This window comes from Armigeres subalbatus, chromosome 2 (genome assembly GCF_024139115.2).
Source record: "Armigeres subalbatus isolate Guangzhou_Male chromosome 2, GZ_Asu_2, whole genome shotgun sequence".
In the NCBI taxonomy this organism is placed as follows: Eukaryota; Metazoa; Arthropoda; class Insecta; order Diptera; family Culicidae; genus Armigeres; species Armigeres subalbatus.
In genome coordinates, this window is record NC_085140.1 from 410,230,672 (window position 1) to 410,249,126 (window position 18,455).

Below are 18,455 nucleotides of genomic sequence, written 5' to 3' on the forward strand. Positions count from 1 at the left end.
AGCCGAAACTGATTGAGGGGCGCGCCTTTGAAAGTTGGTATAAGCCATTTTTCGAAGGGTATAAATAGCGGTACCTTAATCTAAAGAAGTAAAGAGGCCTTACATTAAGCTTGAGAAATATATGAATAAAAAATGACTACTTCATTTCTTCTCAATAGAAATGGAGCAGAAAGACATGCACTAAACAAATGACACGGGCATACTACAAAAGTTCAATGAAATGGACGCAGTGGTTCATCCCTAACAAAAAAAAATTACAATAACTCATCGGATTTGTCAAATGGTTTGAAAATCCATAACAGTGTTAAGAAATTGCATTGATGCCATCTCAAATGGTAGGTAGTGTACAAAAACAAACGTTTTTCAAATGCTTGCATTGGCCTTAGCGAAAAATGTTTTTAAACTTATTGTGAATCTGAAATTTGATATCATGTTCATCAGTACTTTATTTCTTTTCTCGAATAGCCCACATTGCCCAATTTTCCCCACTAGCATCGTACCAACTTTTTGCTGAGCGAATCTCCAATGAATACCCCGCGTCAGTTACTGTAACATAGGTACGACTGTGGCAAGCAAGGTAGAATCATACACGCTGCCATCAACTTAATTGAATAAAATTGATTGTTTAGAGGCATAATTACGATCTGGTTAGGCGGACGACCAACGTGCCGCCGTGTGGACCGTTCCTTCGGTGTCGGTGCTCTATGCGTTCTGTGGTCGATTAGGCGTGAGGGCGCTTCAGTTGGTGCATAATTTGGTTTGACAGGCGGCGTCCTATCTTGAGCAAACCATTGATTGGGGTCAAAAATACGCATGCATAGGTACATCAGAGAATGACCAGTTTCAAATCACGTCACACCAATCATCTATCAGCACTCAGCAGTTATAAAATATTGTGCCTATGAATGCCAAAGTGTCCTCAAAATAGTTGAAAATAATTAATGAAAATTAATGAATAGTAATAGAATCATAAAATACGATCAAGCACCACATATTAACGCAAATATCTTTGAAACCATGATTATGACATTATTTTAAATTCGTACCATAATAATATTTCAGTTTTGCTAAATGCCGTTCGGAATCACTGTCCAGTGCATACGACATTGGATTTCTCAATGGTAAGGATTGATTTTGACCGGCAATGTCATAACCGGTATTTTGTAGATCGAAGCCGCCTTTTATTTCGGGAAGCCGCATCGGCTTGGACTACGATTGTTCCGCATCTTCGATATACCCCTTAAAGTCCAACTGGAGCTACTGCCGATCATGGTGATGATTATGCAATCTTTGCGATCTTCAGGCCCGAAAAGAATCAGACCTCACTATCGTCAAAGCACGAGAAGGGGAAGCGAAAAAAAAAAATACTCGATATGATCCGGTGATCAAACGAAACTGTTTATTTGTGTGTTGATCGTCGTGGACTGTTTCGAAACCAAAAATCACTGAATGGTTTTGCGGGTGGTGTAGGGTTTATAATGATCGGCTAGTCCACGGTATTTATGTAATCACGCCTTCTACGGCGTTTGACCCAGATAGTTCTATCCGCTTTTTACTCATGAGGCCGAGGGCATGGGTGAAGAAAGAAGTGCTGGCTAAGCACTCGTTGAAAAGCAGGTCGCTCTTGGAAATCAGTTAGAATCAATCGTTGGCAACAGTTCTATCTATCTGTTGCTTTCGAGATGTTAGAAGTTAATGTTTTATTTCCTCTAACCAACTGGGTGCGCGCGTTCATCCACTTATGGCTTCTTCTGTAATTCCAGTTACTTGCAACCAATTTGCACTGGGAATACCCACGGAATAGCTAATTCAATGGCTACGATGAGCCCAGACAACCTGAACAACCGTTCGGTATCGGACCTGCACCGCACGGATACACTGTGCAAGATATGAGACCAGCATAGTCGGAGGTGGGTATTCAAATCGCGCGTACCCATGATTGGCCCCTGGAGCAGCCGAGACTCGTGGGGTCGTGGTCAGCAAGCCCACTCCGACTGACTGACTGACTGACGGTGCGCGATTATTGCGCCTTCCAAGCCAATCAAATTATTACCAAAGAAAATAGAAATAAAACATAATCACACAGTGCAAATGTGAAAATTTTCCTCTCCACATTGACCGGCCGTACCAGGTCTCTAGAACAATCCATTGATTGATCACTGCACGCCACGATGGTGGTGGCCTTCTGGTGAGTTTGCTATTGCTGCTGCTGTTCGAGCATGGTGTGAATGGTCGCCCAGAACAGGTGATTTTCTTTTATTATTTTTAATGGTTGTAATGAGATAAGTATGCGCTAAATTGCGGACCTAAACGAAACGAAACCTCGACAGTTCGAGGGTACGTGCTGTATGAGTTGTATTTCCCAACTCTACCGTTGTCGGAGGTTAGTTGTTTGTAGGTTGCAACAAGGTGCCGGTGGTAGCCGTTGTGGGGCGTTATCAAGGGAGAGCTTGACTTTGGCTGTACGATAGAACCCCTGCGGAACTGGTGATATGTTTACTGGAATATATGAATTTGTGTAATGTTCTCAGTAATTCAGGTGATCAAAAAAGAGTTGTCATTTGAAATTGTGAGAAATTTCGCGACATCATTGTTCTCATTAAAGTTACTCAGAATTTCGAGAATGTCCCGTAGCTGTAGTTTACAGGGTGACGAAAAATTATCTATGTTTTTTCTCTCAGTTCATCGAAAACAGGTGTAAAAACCAGTGCATAGGGGAAGGTGGGGAGACTTGATCACCCCTGTTTTATCGAAAAATAAAGTAGTTTTGTTCTAGTGTATTTTTTAGTATAGATCCTCTAGACAAATGATCTTTATGTGGTGAGTTATTTTTTGGATTGACAAACTTATTTGTATGTTTTGACCTTCCTAAAGATTTTTTATTGGCCACGCAAAATTTGAACAACTTTTCATAACAATGACCAAATGCTTTCGTTTTTTCACAGCACAAAGCCATAAATATGATCTGTACTGATGAAAATGTCAACATTCCATCAAAGTTTTAGCATATTTGGATTTGAAGTTTTGAAGCAGCACTACGAGGAACATTTGAATGGCGCTGAGAGTACAGGCAGTGAAAGTCAAGGCAGCGGAGGAGATGACTACGTCATTTCAGCGGACGAGCTAAAGACCAATAAAGCAGGAGGAACTTCCGGAGGAATTCCCGGAAGAATTCCCGGAGAAACTTCCAGAGGAATTCCCGGAGGAACTTCCGGAGGAATTCCCGGAGGAACTTCCGGAGGAATTCCCGGAGGAACTTCCGGAGGAATTCCCGGAGGAGCTTCCGGAGAAATTCCTGGAAGAATTTCCGGAGGAATTCCCGGAGGAACTTCCGGAGGAATTCCTGAAGGAACTTCCGGAGGAATTCCGGAGGAACTTCCGGAGGAATTCCGGAGGAACTTCCGGAGGAATTCCCGGAGGAACTTCCGGAGGAACCTCCGGAGAAATTCGGAGGAATTTCGGAGGAATTCGGAGGAATTCGGAGGAAGTTCGGAGGAATTCCAGAGGAAGTTCGGAGGAATTCGGAGGAAGTTCCGGAGGAATTCGGAGGAAGTTCGGAGGAATTCCCGGAGGAATTCCCGGAGGAATTCCCGGAGGAATTCCCGGAGGAAGTTCCGGAGGAATTCCCGGAGGAAGTTCCGGAGGAATTCCCGGAGGAAGTTCCGGAGGAATTCCCGGAGGAACTTCCGGAGGAATTCCCGGAGGAATTCCCGGAGAAACTTCTGGCGGAGGAATTCCCGGAGGAACTTCCGGAGAAACTTCCGGAGGAATTCCCGGAAGAACTTCCGGAGGAATTCCCGGAAGAACTTCCGGAGGAATTCCCGGAAGAACTTCCGGAGGTACTTCCGGAAGAACTTCCGAAGGAATTCCTGGAGAAACTTTTGGAGGAACTTCCGGTGGAATTCCTGGAGGAACTTCTGGAGGAATTCCTGGAGGAGTTCCTGGAGGAACTTCCGGAGAAATTGTTGGAGGAACTTCCGGAGGAATTCCTGGAGGAACTTCCTGAGGAATTCGGAGGAACTTCCGAGGAATTCCCGGAGGAACTTCGGAGGAATTCGGAGGAACTTCCGGAGGAATTCCCGGAGGAACTTCCGGAGGAATTCGGAGGAACTTCCGGAGGAATTCTGGAGGAACTTCGGAGGAATTCGGAGGAACTTCCGGAGGAATTCGGAGGAACTTCCGGAGGAATTCCGGAGGAACTTCCGGAGGAATTCGGAGGAACTTCCGGAGGAATTCCCGGAGGAACTTCCGGAGGAATTCCCGGAGGAACTTCCGAGGAATTCCGGAGGAACTTCCGGAGGAATTCGGAGGAACTTCGGAGGAATTCCGGAGGAACTTCCGAGGAATTCCCGGAGGAACTTCCGGAGGAATTCCCGGAGGAACTTCCGGAGGAATTCGGAGGAACTTCCGGAGGAATTCCCGGAGGAACTTCGGAGGAATTCGGAGGAACTTCCGGAGGAATTCCGGAGGAACTTCCGGAGGAATTCCCGGAGGAACTTCCGGAGGAATTCCCGGAGGAACTTCCGGAGGAATTCCGGGAGGAACTCCCGAAGGAACTCCCGTAGGCACTCCCCGAGCAATTTCGAGAGGAACTTCCGGAGGCATTCCAGTAGGAACTTCCGGAGGAATTCCTGGAGGAACTTCCGGAGGAATTCCTGGAGGAACTTCGGAGGAATTCCTGGAGGAACTTCCGGAGGAATTCCGGAGGAACTTCCGGAGGAATTCCCGGAGGAACTTCCGGAGGAATTCCCGGAGGAACTTCCGGAGGAATTCCCGGAGGAACTTCCGGAGGAATTCGGAGGAACTTCCGGAGGAATTCCCGAGGAACTTCCGGAGGAATTCCGGAGGAACTTCGGAGGAATTCCCGGAGGAACTTCGGAGGAATTCCCGGAGGAACTTCCGGAGGAATTCGGAGGAACTTCGGAGGAATTCCGGAGGAACTTCCGGAAGAATTCCGGAGGAACTTCGGAGGAATTCCGGAGGAACTTCCGGAGGAATTCCCGGAGAAACTTCCGGAGGAATTCCCGGAGAAACTTCCGAGGAATTCGGAGAAACTTCCGGAGGAATTCCGGAGGAACTTCCGGAGGAATTCCCGGAGGAACTTCCGGAGGAATTCCGGAGGAACTTCCGGAGGAATTCCGGAGGAACTTCCGGAGGAATTCGGAGGAACTTCCGGAGGAATTCCCGGAGGAACTTCGGAGGAATTCCCGGAGGAACTTCCGGAGGAATTCCGGAGGAACTTCCGGAGGAATTCCGGAGGAACTTCCGGAGGAATTCGGAGGAACTTCCGGAGGAATTCCAGGAGGAACTTCCGGAGGAATTCCGGAGGAACTTCGGAGGAATTCCGGAGGAACTTCCGGAGGAATTCCGGAGGAACTTCCGGAGGAATTCGGAGAAACTTCCGGAGGAATTCGGAGGAACTTCCGGAGGAATTCCCGGAGAAACTTCGGAGGAATTCGGAGAAACTTCCGGAGGAATTCCCGGAGGAACTTCCGGAGGAATTCGGAGGAACTTCGGAGGAATTCCCGGAGGAACTTCCGGAGGAATTCCCGGAGGAACTTCGGAGGAATTCGGAGGAACTTCCGGAGGAATTCGGAGGAACTTCCGGAGGAATTCGGAGGAACTTCCGGAGGAATTCGGAGGAACTTCCGGAGGAATTCCCGGAGGAACTTCCGGAGGAATTCTGGAGGAACTTCCGGAGGAATTCGGAGGAACTTCCGGAGGAATTCCCGGAGGAACTTCCGGAGGAATTCCGGAGGAACTTCGGAGGAACTTCCGGAGGAATTCCGGAGGAACTTCGGAGGAATTCGGAGGAACTTCGGAGGAACTTCGGAGGAATTCCGGAGGAACTTCGGAGGAATTCCCGGAGGAACTTCCGGAGGAATTCGGAGGAACTTCCGGAGGAATTCCGGAGGAACTTCGGAGGAATTCCGGAGGAACTTCCCAAAGAATTTCTGGGCGAACTTCCGGAGGAATTCCGGAGGAACTTCCGGAGGAATTCCGGAGGAACTTCGGAGGAATTGGAGGAACTTCCGGAGGAATTCCCGGAGGAACTTCCGGAAGAATTCCCGGAGTAACTTCCGGAGGAACTTCTGGAGGAATTCCCGGAGGAACTTCCGGAGGAATTCCCGGAGTAACTTCCGGAGGAATTCCCGGAGGAACTTCCGGAGGAATTCCCGGAGGAACTTCCCAAAGAATTCCTGGACGAACTTCCGGAGGTATTCTCGGAGGAATTCCTAGAGGAACTTCTGGAGGAATTCTCGGAGTAACTTTCGGAGGAATTCTCGGATGAACTAGCGGAGGAGTTCCTGGAGGAACTTCCGGAGGAATTCCTGGAGGAACTTCCGGAGGAATTCCTGGAGGAACTTCCGGAGGAATTCCCGGAGGAACTTCCGGAGGAATTCCTGGAGACACTTCCGGAGGAATTCCTGGAGAAACTTCCGGAGGAATTCCTGGAGGAGCTTCCGGAGGAATTCCTGGAGGAACTTCCGGAGGAATTCCTGGAGGAACTTCCGGAGGAATTCCTGGAGGAACTTCCGGAGGAATTCCTGGAGGAACTTCCGGAGGAATTCCTGGAGGAACTTCCGGAGGAATTCCTGGAGGAACTTCCGGAGGAACTTCCGGAGGAATTCCCGGAGGAACTTCCGGAGGAATTCCCGGAGGAACTTCCGGAGGAATTCCCGGAGGAACTTCCGGAGGAATTCCCGGAGGAACTTCCGGAGGAATTCCCGGAGGAACTTCCGGAGGAACTTCCGGAGGAATTCCCGGAGGAACTTCCGGAGGAATTCCCGGAGGAACTTCCGGAGGAACTTCCGGAGGAACTTCCGGAGGAATTCCCGGAGGAACTTCCGGAGGAATTCCCGGAGGAACTTCCGGAGGAATTCCCGGAGGAACTTCCGGAGGAATTCCCGGAGGAACTTCCGGAGGAATTCCCGGAGGAACTTCCCAAAGAATTTCTGGACGAACTTCCGGAGGAATTCCCGGAGGAACTTCCGGAGGAATTCCCGGAGGAACTTCGGAGGAATTCCCGGAGGAACTTCGGAGGAATTCCCGGAGGAACTTCGGAGGAACTTCCGGAGGAATTCCCGGAGGAACTTCGGAGGAATTCCGGAGGAACTTCAGAGGAACTTCCGGAGGAATTCCCGGAGGAACTTCCGGAGGAATTCCCGGAGGAACTTCCGGAGGAATTCCCGGAGAAACTTCCGGAGGAATTCCCGGAGGAACTTCCCAAAGAATTTCTGGACGAACTTCCGGAGGAATTCCTGAAGGAACTTCCCAAAGAATTCCTGGACGAACTTCCGGAGGTATTCTCGGAGGAATTCCTAGAGGAACTTCCGGAGGAATTCCTGGAGGAACTTCCGGAGGAATTCCTGGAGGAACTTCCGGAGGAATTCCTGGAGGAACTTCCGTAGGAATTCCTGGAGGAACTTCCGGAGGAACTTCTGGAGGAACTTCTGGAGGAATTCATGGGGAAATTTTCGGAGGAATTCCTGGAGAAACTTCCGGAGGAATTCCTGGAGGAGCTTCCGGAGGAATTCCTGGAGGAACTTCCGGAGGAATTCCTGGAGGAACTTCCGGAGGAATTCCTGGAGGAACTTCCGGAGGAATTCCTGGAGGAACTTCCGGAGGAATTCCTGGAGGAACTTCAGGAGGAATTCCTGGAGGAACTTCCGGAGGAATTCCTGGAGGAACTTCCGGAGGAATCCCTGGAGGAACTTCCGGAGGAATTCCTGGAGGAACTTCGTAGGAATTCCTGGAGGAACTATCGGAAGAATTCCTGGAGGAACTTCCAGAGGAATTTCTGGAAGATCTTCGGAGGAATGCTTGGAGGAACTTTCGGAGGAAATCCTGGAGGAACTTCCGGAGGAATTCCTGGAGGAACTTCCGGAGGAATTCCTGGGGTAACTTCGGAGGCATTTCTGGGGGGACTTGCGGAGGAATTCCTGGAGGAACTTCCGGAGGAATTCCTGGAGGAACTTCCGGAGGAATTCCTGGAGGAACTTCCGGAGGAATTCCTGGAGGAACTTCCGGAGGAATTCCTGGAGGAACTTCCGGAGGAATTCCTGGAGGAACTTCCGGAGGAATTCCTGGAGGAACTTCCGGAGGAATTCCTGGAGGAACTTCCGGAGGAATTCCTGGAGGAACTTCCGGAGGAATTCCTGGAGGAACTTCGGAGGAATTCCTGGAGGAACTTCGGAGGAATTCCTGGAGGAACTTCCGGAGGAATTCCTGGAGGAACTTCCGGAGGAATTCCTGGAGGAACTTCCGGAGGAATTCCTGGAGGAACTTCCGGAGGAATTCCTGGAGGAACTTCCGGAGGAATTCCTGGAGGAACTTCCGCAGGAATTCCTGGAGGAACTTCCGCAGGAATTCCTGGAGGAACTTCCGCAGGAATTCCTGGAGGAACTTCCAGAGGAATTCCTGGAGGAACTTCCGGAGGAATTCCTGGAGGAACTTCCGGAGGAATTCCTGGAGGAACTTCCGGAGGAATTCCTGGAGGAACTTCCGGAGGAATTCCTGGGGGAACTTCCGGAGGAATTCCTGGAGGAACTTCCGGAGGAATTCCTTGGGGAACTTCCGGAGGAATTCCTGGAGGAACTTCCGGAGGAATTCCTGGAGGAACTTCCGGAGGAATTCCTGGAGGAATTCCTGGAACTTCCGGAGGAATTCCTGGAGGAACTTCCGGAGGAACTCCCGGAGGAATTCCTGAAGGAACTTCCGGAGTAATACCTGGATGAACTTCCCTAGAATTCCTAGAGGAACTTCTGGAGGAATTCCTGGAGTAACTTCCGGAGGAATTCTCGGATGAACTTCCGGAGGAATTCCAAGAGGAACTCCTAGAGAACTTTTAGAAAACGTTTGACGCTTGAAATTAGTTCACGCCGTCTCGCGCCGACTCACGCCGCCAACGCCGATTATCAACAGCGTTACGCCACCGCCTTTAAAATTCAATCGGTGCACAGGTCCAGTTAAAATGATTACAAAATCACTTATAGTTGTGCTAATTTTTATTAATTTAATCAGTGATCAATCATACTTGATATTTTTGCTTCCAAATCCAGCCTTACGATGGACACTGTTTTCCGTCAATTTCCATTACCTGGGATTGCACCGTTGGTCTGCTGTACAACTGCTTCTTCACCAAATTGTAGGCATAATCTTGCGTTCGTACCTCGCGATAATCGAATGCCTCCTTGAAATTGTCCGCAACCGAAGATTCGACCAGACATTTGTAGTAGTGCCATGATATTTCCTTCACGTCGTTCGGTTCGTCGGATTGGCAAGCATCTAAAATCTTTCCAAGTGCTTCGGTGTCTTTGCCCACAAGCTTGAAATCTCGCTCTATTTCGTTGCGCTAGAAAATTATTGGAAATCATAATTGTGACTACGATCTGAAAGACTTTGATCGTCATCCTACATTCAGCTTGTTGTCTTTCGTGATATAACGAACACCTTTCATTATGCAATCAGTATGCTCTTTGAACAAAGCATCATCCAAAACTACATACTGTCTGATGTTACAAAGCTGCTGCCGCTGATCAGAGCCAACAGGATAGTAACGGTTCTCACAATATTCGAAATAGGATTGGTCCTTCTGACGAATTCGCCCTTCCTATGGAGAGTCAAGTGTTGAAAATTACACTACAAACATTATACCATAAGCGAAACTCACCAACTCTTCGTAGATTGATTTAGTCAGATCTTTGTTCCCATGAAATAGGTTTCTGCTGGTATCCTTATGTGCTTTGTGCACAGGATCATATGCGTTGAAAACAGCAGTACAATCGTTCTTCGTGGAAGGAAGTTGTTCAACAGCATTCGCGTATTCATCAACTTTGTTCTTCTCTGCCAATGTTTGATAGGCGTTGTATTGCTCCAGAATTACATTCGACTGAGACACAAAAATAAATTAGATCACAGTTCTAATTATTAGATATTGGTACACTACGAACATCAAACTTTTCCGCAGTAGGATCGTACATGCCAGTACTTTCAAGGATGCATTTGCCAAAACAGTGGGTTGCGATATTATCTGCCGGTTCACCTGTCCACTCTTTCCATTTAACCAACATTGATAGCCGTGTGGGTCCGTCTATGAGGTTGTCTTCCATGCAGCGCGTGAAAATGAACAACATCTCTTCCGGGTCGAAAGGGCCCATCGAGCCGAGCTGAAATTGTTTGAAAATATGTTGCCTAATTTGGACACGTAATTCTAGCAGCATACACCTCACCACAGCAGATATTGTGATGAATGCGAGTACAAGTTGTAACTTCATGATCACTGGTTATGTTTAATTGAGAATGAATGCAAGCCTTTTTATACACAGAAATAACAGATTTAATACAAAGATCAATTTCATTCCGATAATAATTAATGCACATCATATAACTCGAACAGTCAACAGCAGCTGTTCAATTTAAAACCTGGATACAAGCTATTTTAAACAGCTGATGCTCATTAATAACTGACAATTGACATACATTGACTCACATACTTATGGGGTCCTCTTTAGCCGTGCGGTAAGATGCGTGGCTACAAAGCAAGACCATGCTGAGGGTGGCTGGGTTCGATTCCCGGTGCCAGTCTAGATAATTTTCGGCTTGGAAATTGTCTCGACTTCCCTGGGCATAAAAGTATCATCGTGCTAGCCTCATGACATACGAATGCAGAAATGGTAACTTGGCTTAGAAACCTCGCGGTTAATAACTGTGGAAGTACTGCGAGGCGGCAATGTCCCAGTGGGGGATGTAATGCCAACGAAGAAGAAGAAGACTCACATAACAGTCTGGCTGCTATTATGTATGTTATCAGTTTGAACTCTACGACATTTCCATGTTACTTTAGGTTAAATGAAAATTGCTGAAACAAGCTTTAATATTTTAAGACAGATTTAATATTGAATAGCTGTTTGGTAGACATTCAAAAATATTTATTTCTTCTTACAAGTATTCAAAATTCCTTAAAATTTTATGACATTATTTTCAGTAATAGAGCCTTGTTCGTGTATCGTCTTGGCTGGAAAATCTAATAAACGCTGCTTGGTTATATGATCATTAAAATAATACTCCCTTTTCATTACTTCGTACAGGTGTCCATGCGCTTATGTTTTGATATTGAATATGCAACAGATTCTTTCAGAAATGTTGATTCTCTTATTAAAATCTTTTGCATATTCAGCACCAATTTAAAAACAGGTGTAAACATTTGGTTCGTCTGATTCTGCATAAAATGTAGGATCATGACTCATTCTCCGTTGATCACGATATACTTGTAGGAATCAATTGTTTAAGTATTCAGACAAACCAAAGTTCGTCGATCGCATAGATGAAAAAGGAAGGTCTTTAGTCAAACGCCATGCAGCACCGATTTTACACCATAGAACTTGCATATTTTAACATCGAACCCCATGGGGCCCCTTTAAGTATATGCACCGAAATTCGATGCATGTACATTGCACATAGCGGCATGGAATCGTAATTTATGATAATTTCTTCTACCAGAATGAAGAATGGTGAAAAAATTAGTCATCGATTCAGAAGCTGTAAATTTATAACAACAAATCAGAAACACAAGATCCCACATCATGGGCCCGAGAACATTCAAATAAGCGATCGTGAATGAAATTTGGAACGGTGCCGACAGCTACCGTGGTTATGTTGGTAGCTCACAAGATTACAAGAAGGCAAATTCTGCACTGCATCCGACCAAACACCCAATAAGATAAGATCGTTAGTTTGTACCTGTAAGCGAAAAACAAACAATATCTTGTACCGAGAGGCGAGGGGATCGCATCGATAAAAATCTCCACCCGCATCGCTCAGCTGCCAACCGAGATCCAACCGGTAGTAATGAACTTTGGATAGCCTTGATCGTTCCCATTTGGATCACGAAAACAAATCTCTGTTCTCCTTTTGCGGGTAGCACGCGATGATGATGTGATCTATGCGGAGGGTGCCATAGTTGTGCAGATCGCGATCAATGATGTTAAGAGGGCTGTGGCCTATTTGCTTGATATGACTGACATTAGAGCTATTTAGCACATTGCAAAAGATTACTATGCTCTGATTAGAGGGTTTTTGCACAAATTGAATCAGTGGCTTTGTATTATGTTAGAATAATTCTGGTGAACATATCAGGCAAATGAAACTTGGTTTTAAGCATAAATGAGCGATATAATTATTTATTGAACAAAACACCGGTGCCATCGTCATATAATTGCCATAAGTCAATAAACATGGAAAGATGAGTTAATAGAAGCAGTCCTTCATACGCCTAACGTGCATTTTTAAAGGTGATTATGTAAATTTTATACATATTCTGTAAAATTCCTATACGCAAGTGTAGGGCGTCCGTGGATTAGTAGCATGAATCGTGCACATATCTTACCCGTTGGTTATGTATGCCAAAAGGAAAAAAAAATATCAGTATTTAGGGGAAAAGTGAGTAAACACCTTAAGTAGACACCTTAAGCAACTTTACAGTTCCCCAATCTATGAAACGATATTCCTGTCTAGAAATTTCATACAAGCATACTTTGGCTCTTCATGCATCAGTCCATGAGGTCTCATGACAATATTTTTTGATAGAATTTGATTTATGGCGAAAACGCGAAGAGTCAATCTTACAGCCGAACCAGCTTACACTGCGGGTAAGATCGACACCACATGTGGGTAAAACCGACACATCAAGTCGTTATGGAATCGAACATCAGAACAATTCTAAATGATGTTACAACATAATTTAAAATGTTTAACAACATTCATTTTGATATTTGTGAATGAAATTCATGTTTAGGGGTCATTCATAAACGATGTTTGAATAAAATTTTATTTATTTATCATCATCACATAACATATTTTATTTACTTTCTTCAGTGGTCGGGTGGAAAATATATACAGTATAAAAATGTTAGTAACAAATTGGCTAAATTTGGCTAAATACTGTAGATATTGACCTACATTTAATTTTCACTTATTTTAAAAAGTTGTTTATAACGGCTATTAAAAATAAATGCGTATGGTTCAGTTATGACAAGAAATGAAAATGACTAGGTCCGTAGGTGATAAGCTACATGTTTGTTTACAATGGTGAAATGGATCTCGAAAGAACAACACTAGAGAACGGATTGGATATATCTAAGAGCAAAATAAGCCTAAAAATACGGTTCTTCTTTGAGCGCTACCTGCAGGTTTTCCTTGTAACTCAATGTTACCCCCTAGACCTATTGTCACGCCCACTTATGATATGGTATGTAATCACTCTATGATTAAGTTATATTTCCCGGCGCCTCGTTTTCCAATACCTGAATCATATTTTGCGAATGATGATTCTAATAAAACAGAGGTATTTCGTGATTCGATGGCAGGTGTCGAATTTACCCCAACGGATAACATAATAATAATGAGATACATGTGGATGTTTATAATTAGAAAAGCTAACTATTTTTCCACAACATACACAAAATGATGTTCAATTGTGGATCAGAGGTGGATTAAATACTGAAAATCAACAAATTATTGTCAAAAATGATCATACACCGATGCCAAAATTTTACATAACTCATCTACTCAATGGTGATCAATGCTAATTGCAACATTTATTATGACTCTTACACGTCTCCGTCAGTTACAAAATGACTGGAAGTATAAGAAATCCAACGTTTATTTGAAGTGTGTCGAAATTCTGTCCGATAATCACTTGAAATCAGAGATTTGAAGTGGTGTCGGTTTTACCCGCAGTGTAAAATTCCCCTATGTATTGATTACATACTGTTTAATCAGCTGTCAGATGGTTATACCCCTCAATTAATAAAAGCTGATTAAGATGCCATAATCAGTTATTCTTATTACTATTTGTGTCAAGTTCGGATAGCCTACAGAGTTAGATAAAAGTACCCAATTTAAAGTTATTTGTTTCTTCTGCCTCTTTCCTCTGTTGTTATAAAATGAGGAGAAAGAATACCAAAAGTTCTTAAGTTCTTTTTCCTAATTGTTTGCATAGACCAATTAATAGCGTTCATGTTCCATATAAGAGCCTACTTTATTAGTGCTCATGAAGTACTTGAGAAGAAACTTCTTCACGTGTGGCAACAATGATTTGCAAATTATAATATGGATTAAAGCAGCTTGAGCATGAGTATGATTGGCCGCCCAAACTAATCCCCATTATCTGGCAGTGATATTGTGGAACAAAGTTGTCTGTTTTACATATTTTTATAGCCAGATTTAGACCCTGAGTGTTAACTCTTTTGCAGCTCCAGTAGTCCAGTAACCTATTTCAGCTGCCTCGTATTTCATGTTCGAAGTCATTTTTGCTTTCAATAAATCCCAGATAATGGATCTATAAGCAAACGTCTGGATATAACAATCCAGTATTTAGTGTTAGACATAGAAAAAAACGTTTAGAAGCAATCTCACTAAATTAGTCTACATCCGCAGATCTAGGGTAGAGAACCATTTGGGCAGTCCCTATTCCCGTTAGCAACGTTCATTACTCGAGCGCATTACTGCCGAATTATTTGTTTTTTAGTACATGGTTAGGTTCTGTGGATATCTAGGGATGTACAAAAAATCAAGCCATTTGGTTAGAAGACGGCCAAGTTATTACCGTTGCGGAAGGTAATAGGGGGTGCTGCCCAAATGGTCCCGCTCTCTATATCCGGATCTTTTAAGGAAGCGCTTGTACAACTTTCTTTAATGGGGTAAAAAGGTATAACTATTACTTTTCAACACAGTTTATACAAGCTTTGCGATATTTGATAGTCCAAAAGCCGTAATTGCATTGCCTGTGAGTCTTTATATGAAAATATTACAGAGGGCACGTAATAAAGCTTTTTTGTAGTCATTAAAAATGGGTGATGGGGCGTTTTGCCCAGTAATGTATACCACTACAAAGACTTTTTATATACCTTCATTAGTATTTTATCTAACTCACATTAAAAATTTTGCAAGCCTCTATGTGTTTGGGATTAAAAAAAAACAGCATAAGCATAATGGTTTAAAAAATCCATGAAGAACTTAATATTACTATTGAAAAACCATGTAAATAAAGTCACAAACAAGAAACAGGTTTCAGGAGTATTCTCGTGTTCCTCCGAAACGTTCCGAGGGCTACGGCAAGGTGATCGTTTTTCGTGCTTGCTATTCAATATCGCTTTAGTGGGACTAGTTCTAGATTGACCCGAGTGGTAAGATTTTCACGAAGTCCGTTCAGTTACTGGGTTTCGCCGACGACATTGATATCACGGCACTTTACTTTGAGAAGATGGAAGAAATCTACATCAGACTGAAGAGGGAAGCAAGGCGGATCGGATCAGTCATCAATACGTCGAAGATGAACTACGTGATAGGAAGAGGCTCAAGAGCATGAGCATGAGCATGATTGACCGTCCACGGATGCTACTCCGTTTTTACCAGGACAGCTGTCATTACACAGAGAACCAACAGATAATATATGTTACCAACATCATCCTCAATGAGTAAAAACAGGTGACCAAATATTAAGCAATACCGGCACCGACCATGTTCGAATGCAGGTCAATTATGGAATAGATACACGCAAAAAAAAGCGTTCTTGAATTCGTAAACTAACGAGTTCACGGTGTATTTTTTCGTGAACAACAATCACGGATTCGGGAATACAGTCACGTTTTCAGGAACGTTCTGGAAAACATGACTGGTGTTCCCGAATCCGTGATTGGTGTTCACGAAAAAATACACCGTGAACTCGTTAGTTCACGAATTCAAGAACGCTTTTTTTTGCGTGTAGGAAAATTTTGACGTAATACTCGCTTTGATGGAAGCCGACTAACGCGAATTTCGAGATCGTTTTGCACTTCCAAACGCGTTTGATCGCTCACCAATATTTTTTTTTTCTCGGCCGCACAAGGCAAACAAAATAACGCGTATCTCGCGATTGTTCTTTGATTCAAAAATACGTTTGATCGCGCACTAATTATTTTATTTTCGGCCACACATGGCAGAACAAAATAACGCTGATCTCGAGATCATTCTACGCATCAAAACACGTTCGAACGTGCTCTATTTAATTTTCTTCTGGACCGCACAAGGCAGAATAAAATAAGACGGAGCTCAAGATCGTTCTGCGCTACCTTCTCTTCGACAGCACAGATTATGTTCTCCTCGAGACCTCGAGACCGATCTTTGCTTCCGAACGCGTCTGATCGCGCACTTATTATTTTCTTCTCGATCGCATAAGGCTGAACAAAATATTGCGAATCCTGAGAACGTTATGCGTCTCCAAAACACGTTTGATCGTGCATTAATTATTTTATTTTCCACCTCACAAGAGCAGAACAAAATAACGCAGATCTCGAAATCGTTCTACGCTTCCAAAAACCTTCGATCGCGCTCTATTCAATTTTCTTTTCGACCGCACAAGACAAATAAAATAACGCAGATCTCGAAATCGTTCTACGCTTCCAAAAACCTTCGATCGCGCTCTATTCAATTTTCTTTTCGACCGCACAAGACAGAATAAAATAACGCGGTTCTCAATATCGTTCTGCGCTTTCAAACACGTTCGATCACGCACTAAACAGATCGTCTAAGGCAGAACAAAATAACGCGGATCTCGAGATCGTTCTGCGCTTCCTTCTTTTCGACCTCAAAGGGCAGAACATAACAACGTTCACCTTGAGATCGATCTGCGCTTCCAAGCGCACACTAATTATTTTCTTCTCCACCGTCCAAGGCAGAACAAAATATTGCGATTCATGAGATCTTGATTTTACACACTGCAATATTCATAAACAAAAAGCCATTGTCATAATACACGAGCTTCAGCAAATAAGGTCCTACGCAGAACAATATTAATATTCTTTCAGAACTAAGCAATTGAGAATTTTGTTTTTCAGAGCTTGTTTCAAAACAAGGTAATTTGGAGCAACAAAAGTAATAAATAAATAGATGAATAGCTGGATTTTGAAATACTTCAGTAACAGAATTCAATACATCATCGTAATCAAATAGGTTCGGTGTGATTTACACCACGTAGATAAGGAGTGTATCGAAAATAAGTTATCCATCCTATTCGAATAAAATCGGATGAATTTTAAAAAATTATTAAAGTTTGTTTACCAACATATGTTAATTTTGTTTGTTAAATTTTATGAAAAAATATAATACTGAATAAATATTGCCATATTCCAACACTTATTCAATCATTTTTCTTCCTGGTCACAAATCGGAATAAAATGGCCTCGTTTTAAAACATGATTACTTTCTGGTCCAAATTCCGGTCACTTGATTTTGATTTTCTTCCTCTTGCCGACAGGTTAGCGAACGTGTAGTTTCCCAAGCTTGGTGACCATGAATTTCTACCTTTAGGGGTGGATAGCGAAACACTTGGTCAAATTATCCATCTCGATGCCCTTCTTACGGAGCCATGTGTCCCAAACTCAAATTTCAATTTGAGATACATTGGAAACAACAAATTTTTAACAAAAAAACAAATTCTGATTTGAAACTCAACATATGAATACGTCGAATGCAGGGTAAAACAAAACAATGCCTTCATGAGTTTCTGAGAAGCAACACTTTGAAAGTGGATAACTTATTCTCGATACAGTCCTTATGATGCGAATTGCAATTGCCTTTTCAAGAACGATTCTTCATAAATGCAATATTTAGTCTCCAAGACTTTCAGACATCAGATTTGGGCAAACTGAATGCTTTTCAAAGTGGAACGATAAATTCGTGAGGTCACCATTCTCCAAGCTTTCCTGTAAACATTAACAAAGTGGAAAACGATACCGAAGACCGAAAACATGTGTTTCGAGGAGGAGAATATTTATGAAATATTCAAAAATACCCACTGCCTACCGGTGGGAATCGAACCCACACCTCCAAGCACGCTACCACTTTGATACGGTAAGGGGCTGTCCACATTCTCCCTAGTACAGCTTAGAGTCCATCGTCTTATTCGTCACGAACAATTTGTTCTTTGCTCTGCTGCTGCATATCCCTCGCCAAATAATCAGTTTTTTGGCATAAAAGCAAACTGAATCTCGCATGAACAACTCCTCGTGCCGTCGCCTTGCAGAATTTTTGACCAGGAAGCTGTTCTAAATCCATTTTGACCGTCGATGAGCAGGATTATCCACGGGGATGCGCAGAATTTTTTTTCTCCACTCGGCTTCCATCTGGAATAATTTTTGACTCGCTGCACGAAAAACCATGAAATTTATACCACAGAAAGTGGACGCCTAGGTAAACATACCGCTTTAAAATAATTCTTGCAGCAGTCACTTTCCGTGCCGCTGTAACCACGTAGACTCTTAGGGGGGAGAGGGAGGTTCCGAAAAAGTCTACTGAAAGTCCACGTAGACTTTTTTTTGAAAACGATACAAGCGTTTTGGAATATCCAAGAAAAAGTCTTTGGAATACTCAATAGATATTCTTTGGAACTTGAAAACGGCATCCTCCGAAATTTC

General features: G+C 43.7%; 1 protein-coding gene across 1 annotated transcript; it reads right to left on the bottom strand.

Annotated features, from left to right (window-relative positions):
* Window positions 1-8,990: 8,990 nt before the first annotated feature.
* Window positions 8,991-10,361, bottom strand: LOC134217641 (37 kDa salivary gland allergen Aed a 2-like). Its single transcript, XM_062696444.1, has 5 exons — window positions 10,233-10,361; window positions 9,954-10,169; window positions 9,674-9,892; window positions 9,419-9,613; window positions 8,991-9,355 (listed from the first exon to the last, which is right to left on the bottom strand). The coding sequence occupies exons 1-5, from the start codon at window positions 10,275-10,277 to the stop codon at window positions 9,065-9,067; spliced, it is 966 nt and encodes a 321-aa protein (XP_062552428.1). The 5' UTR covers window positions 10,278-10,361; the 3' UTR covers window positions 8,991-9,064.
* Between the last annotated feature and the right edge of the window lie 8,094 nt (window positions 10,362-18,455).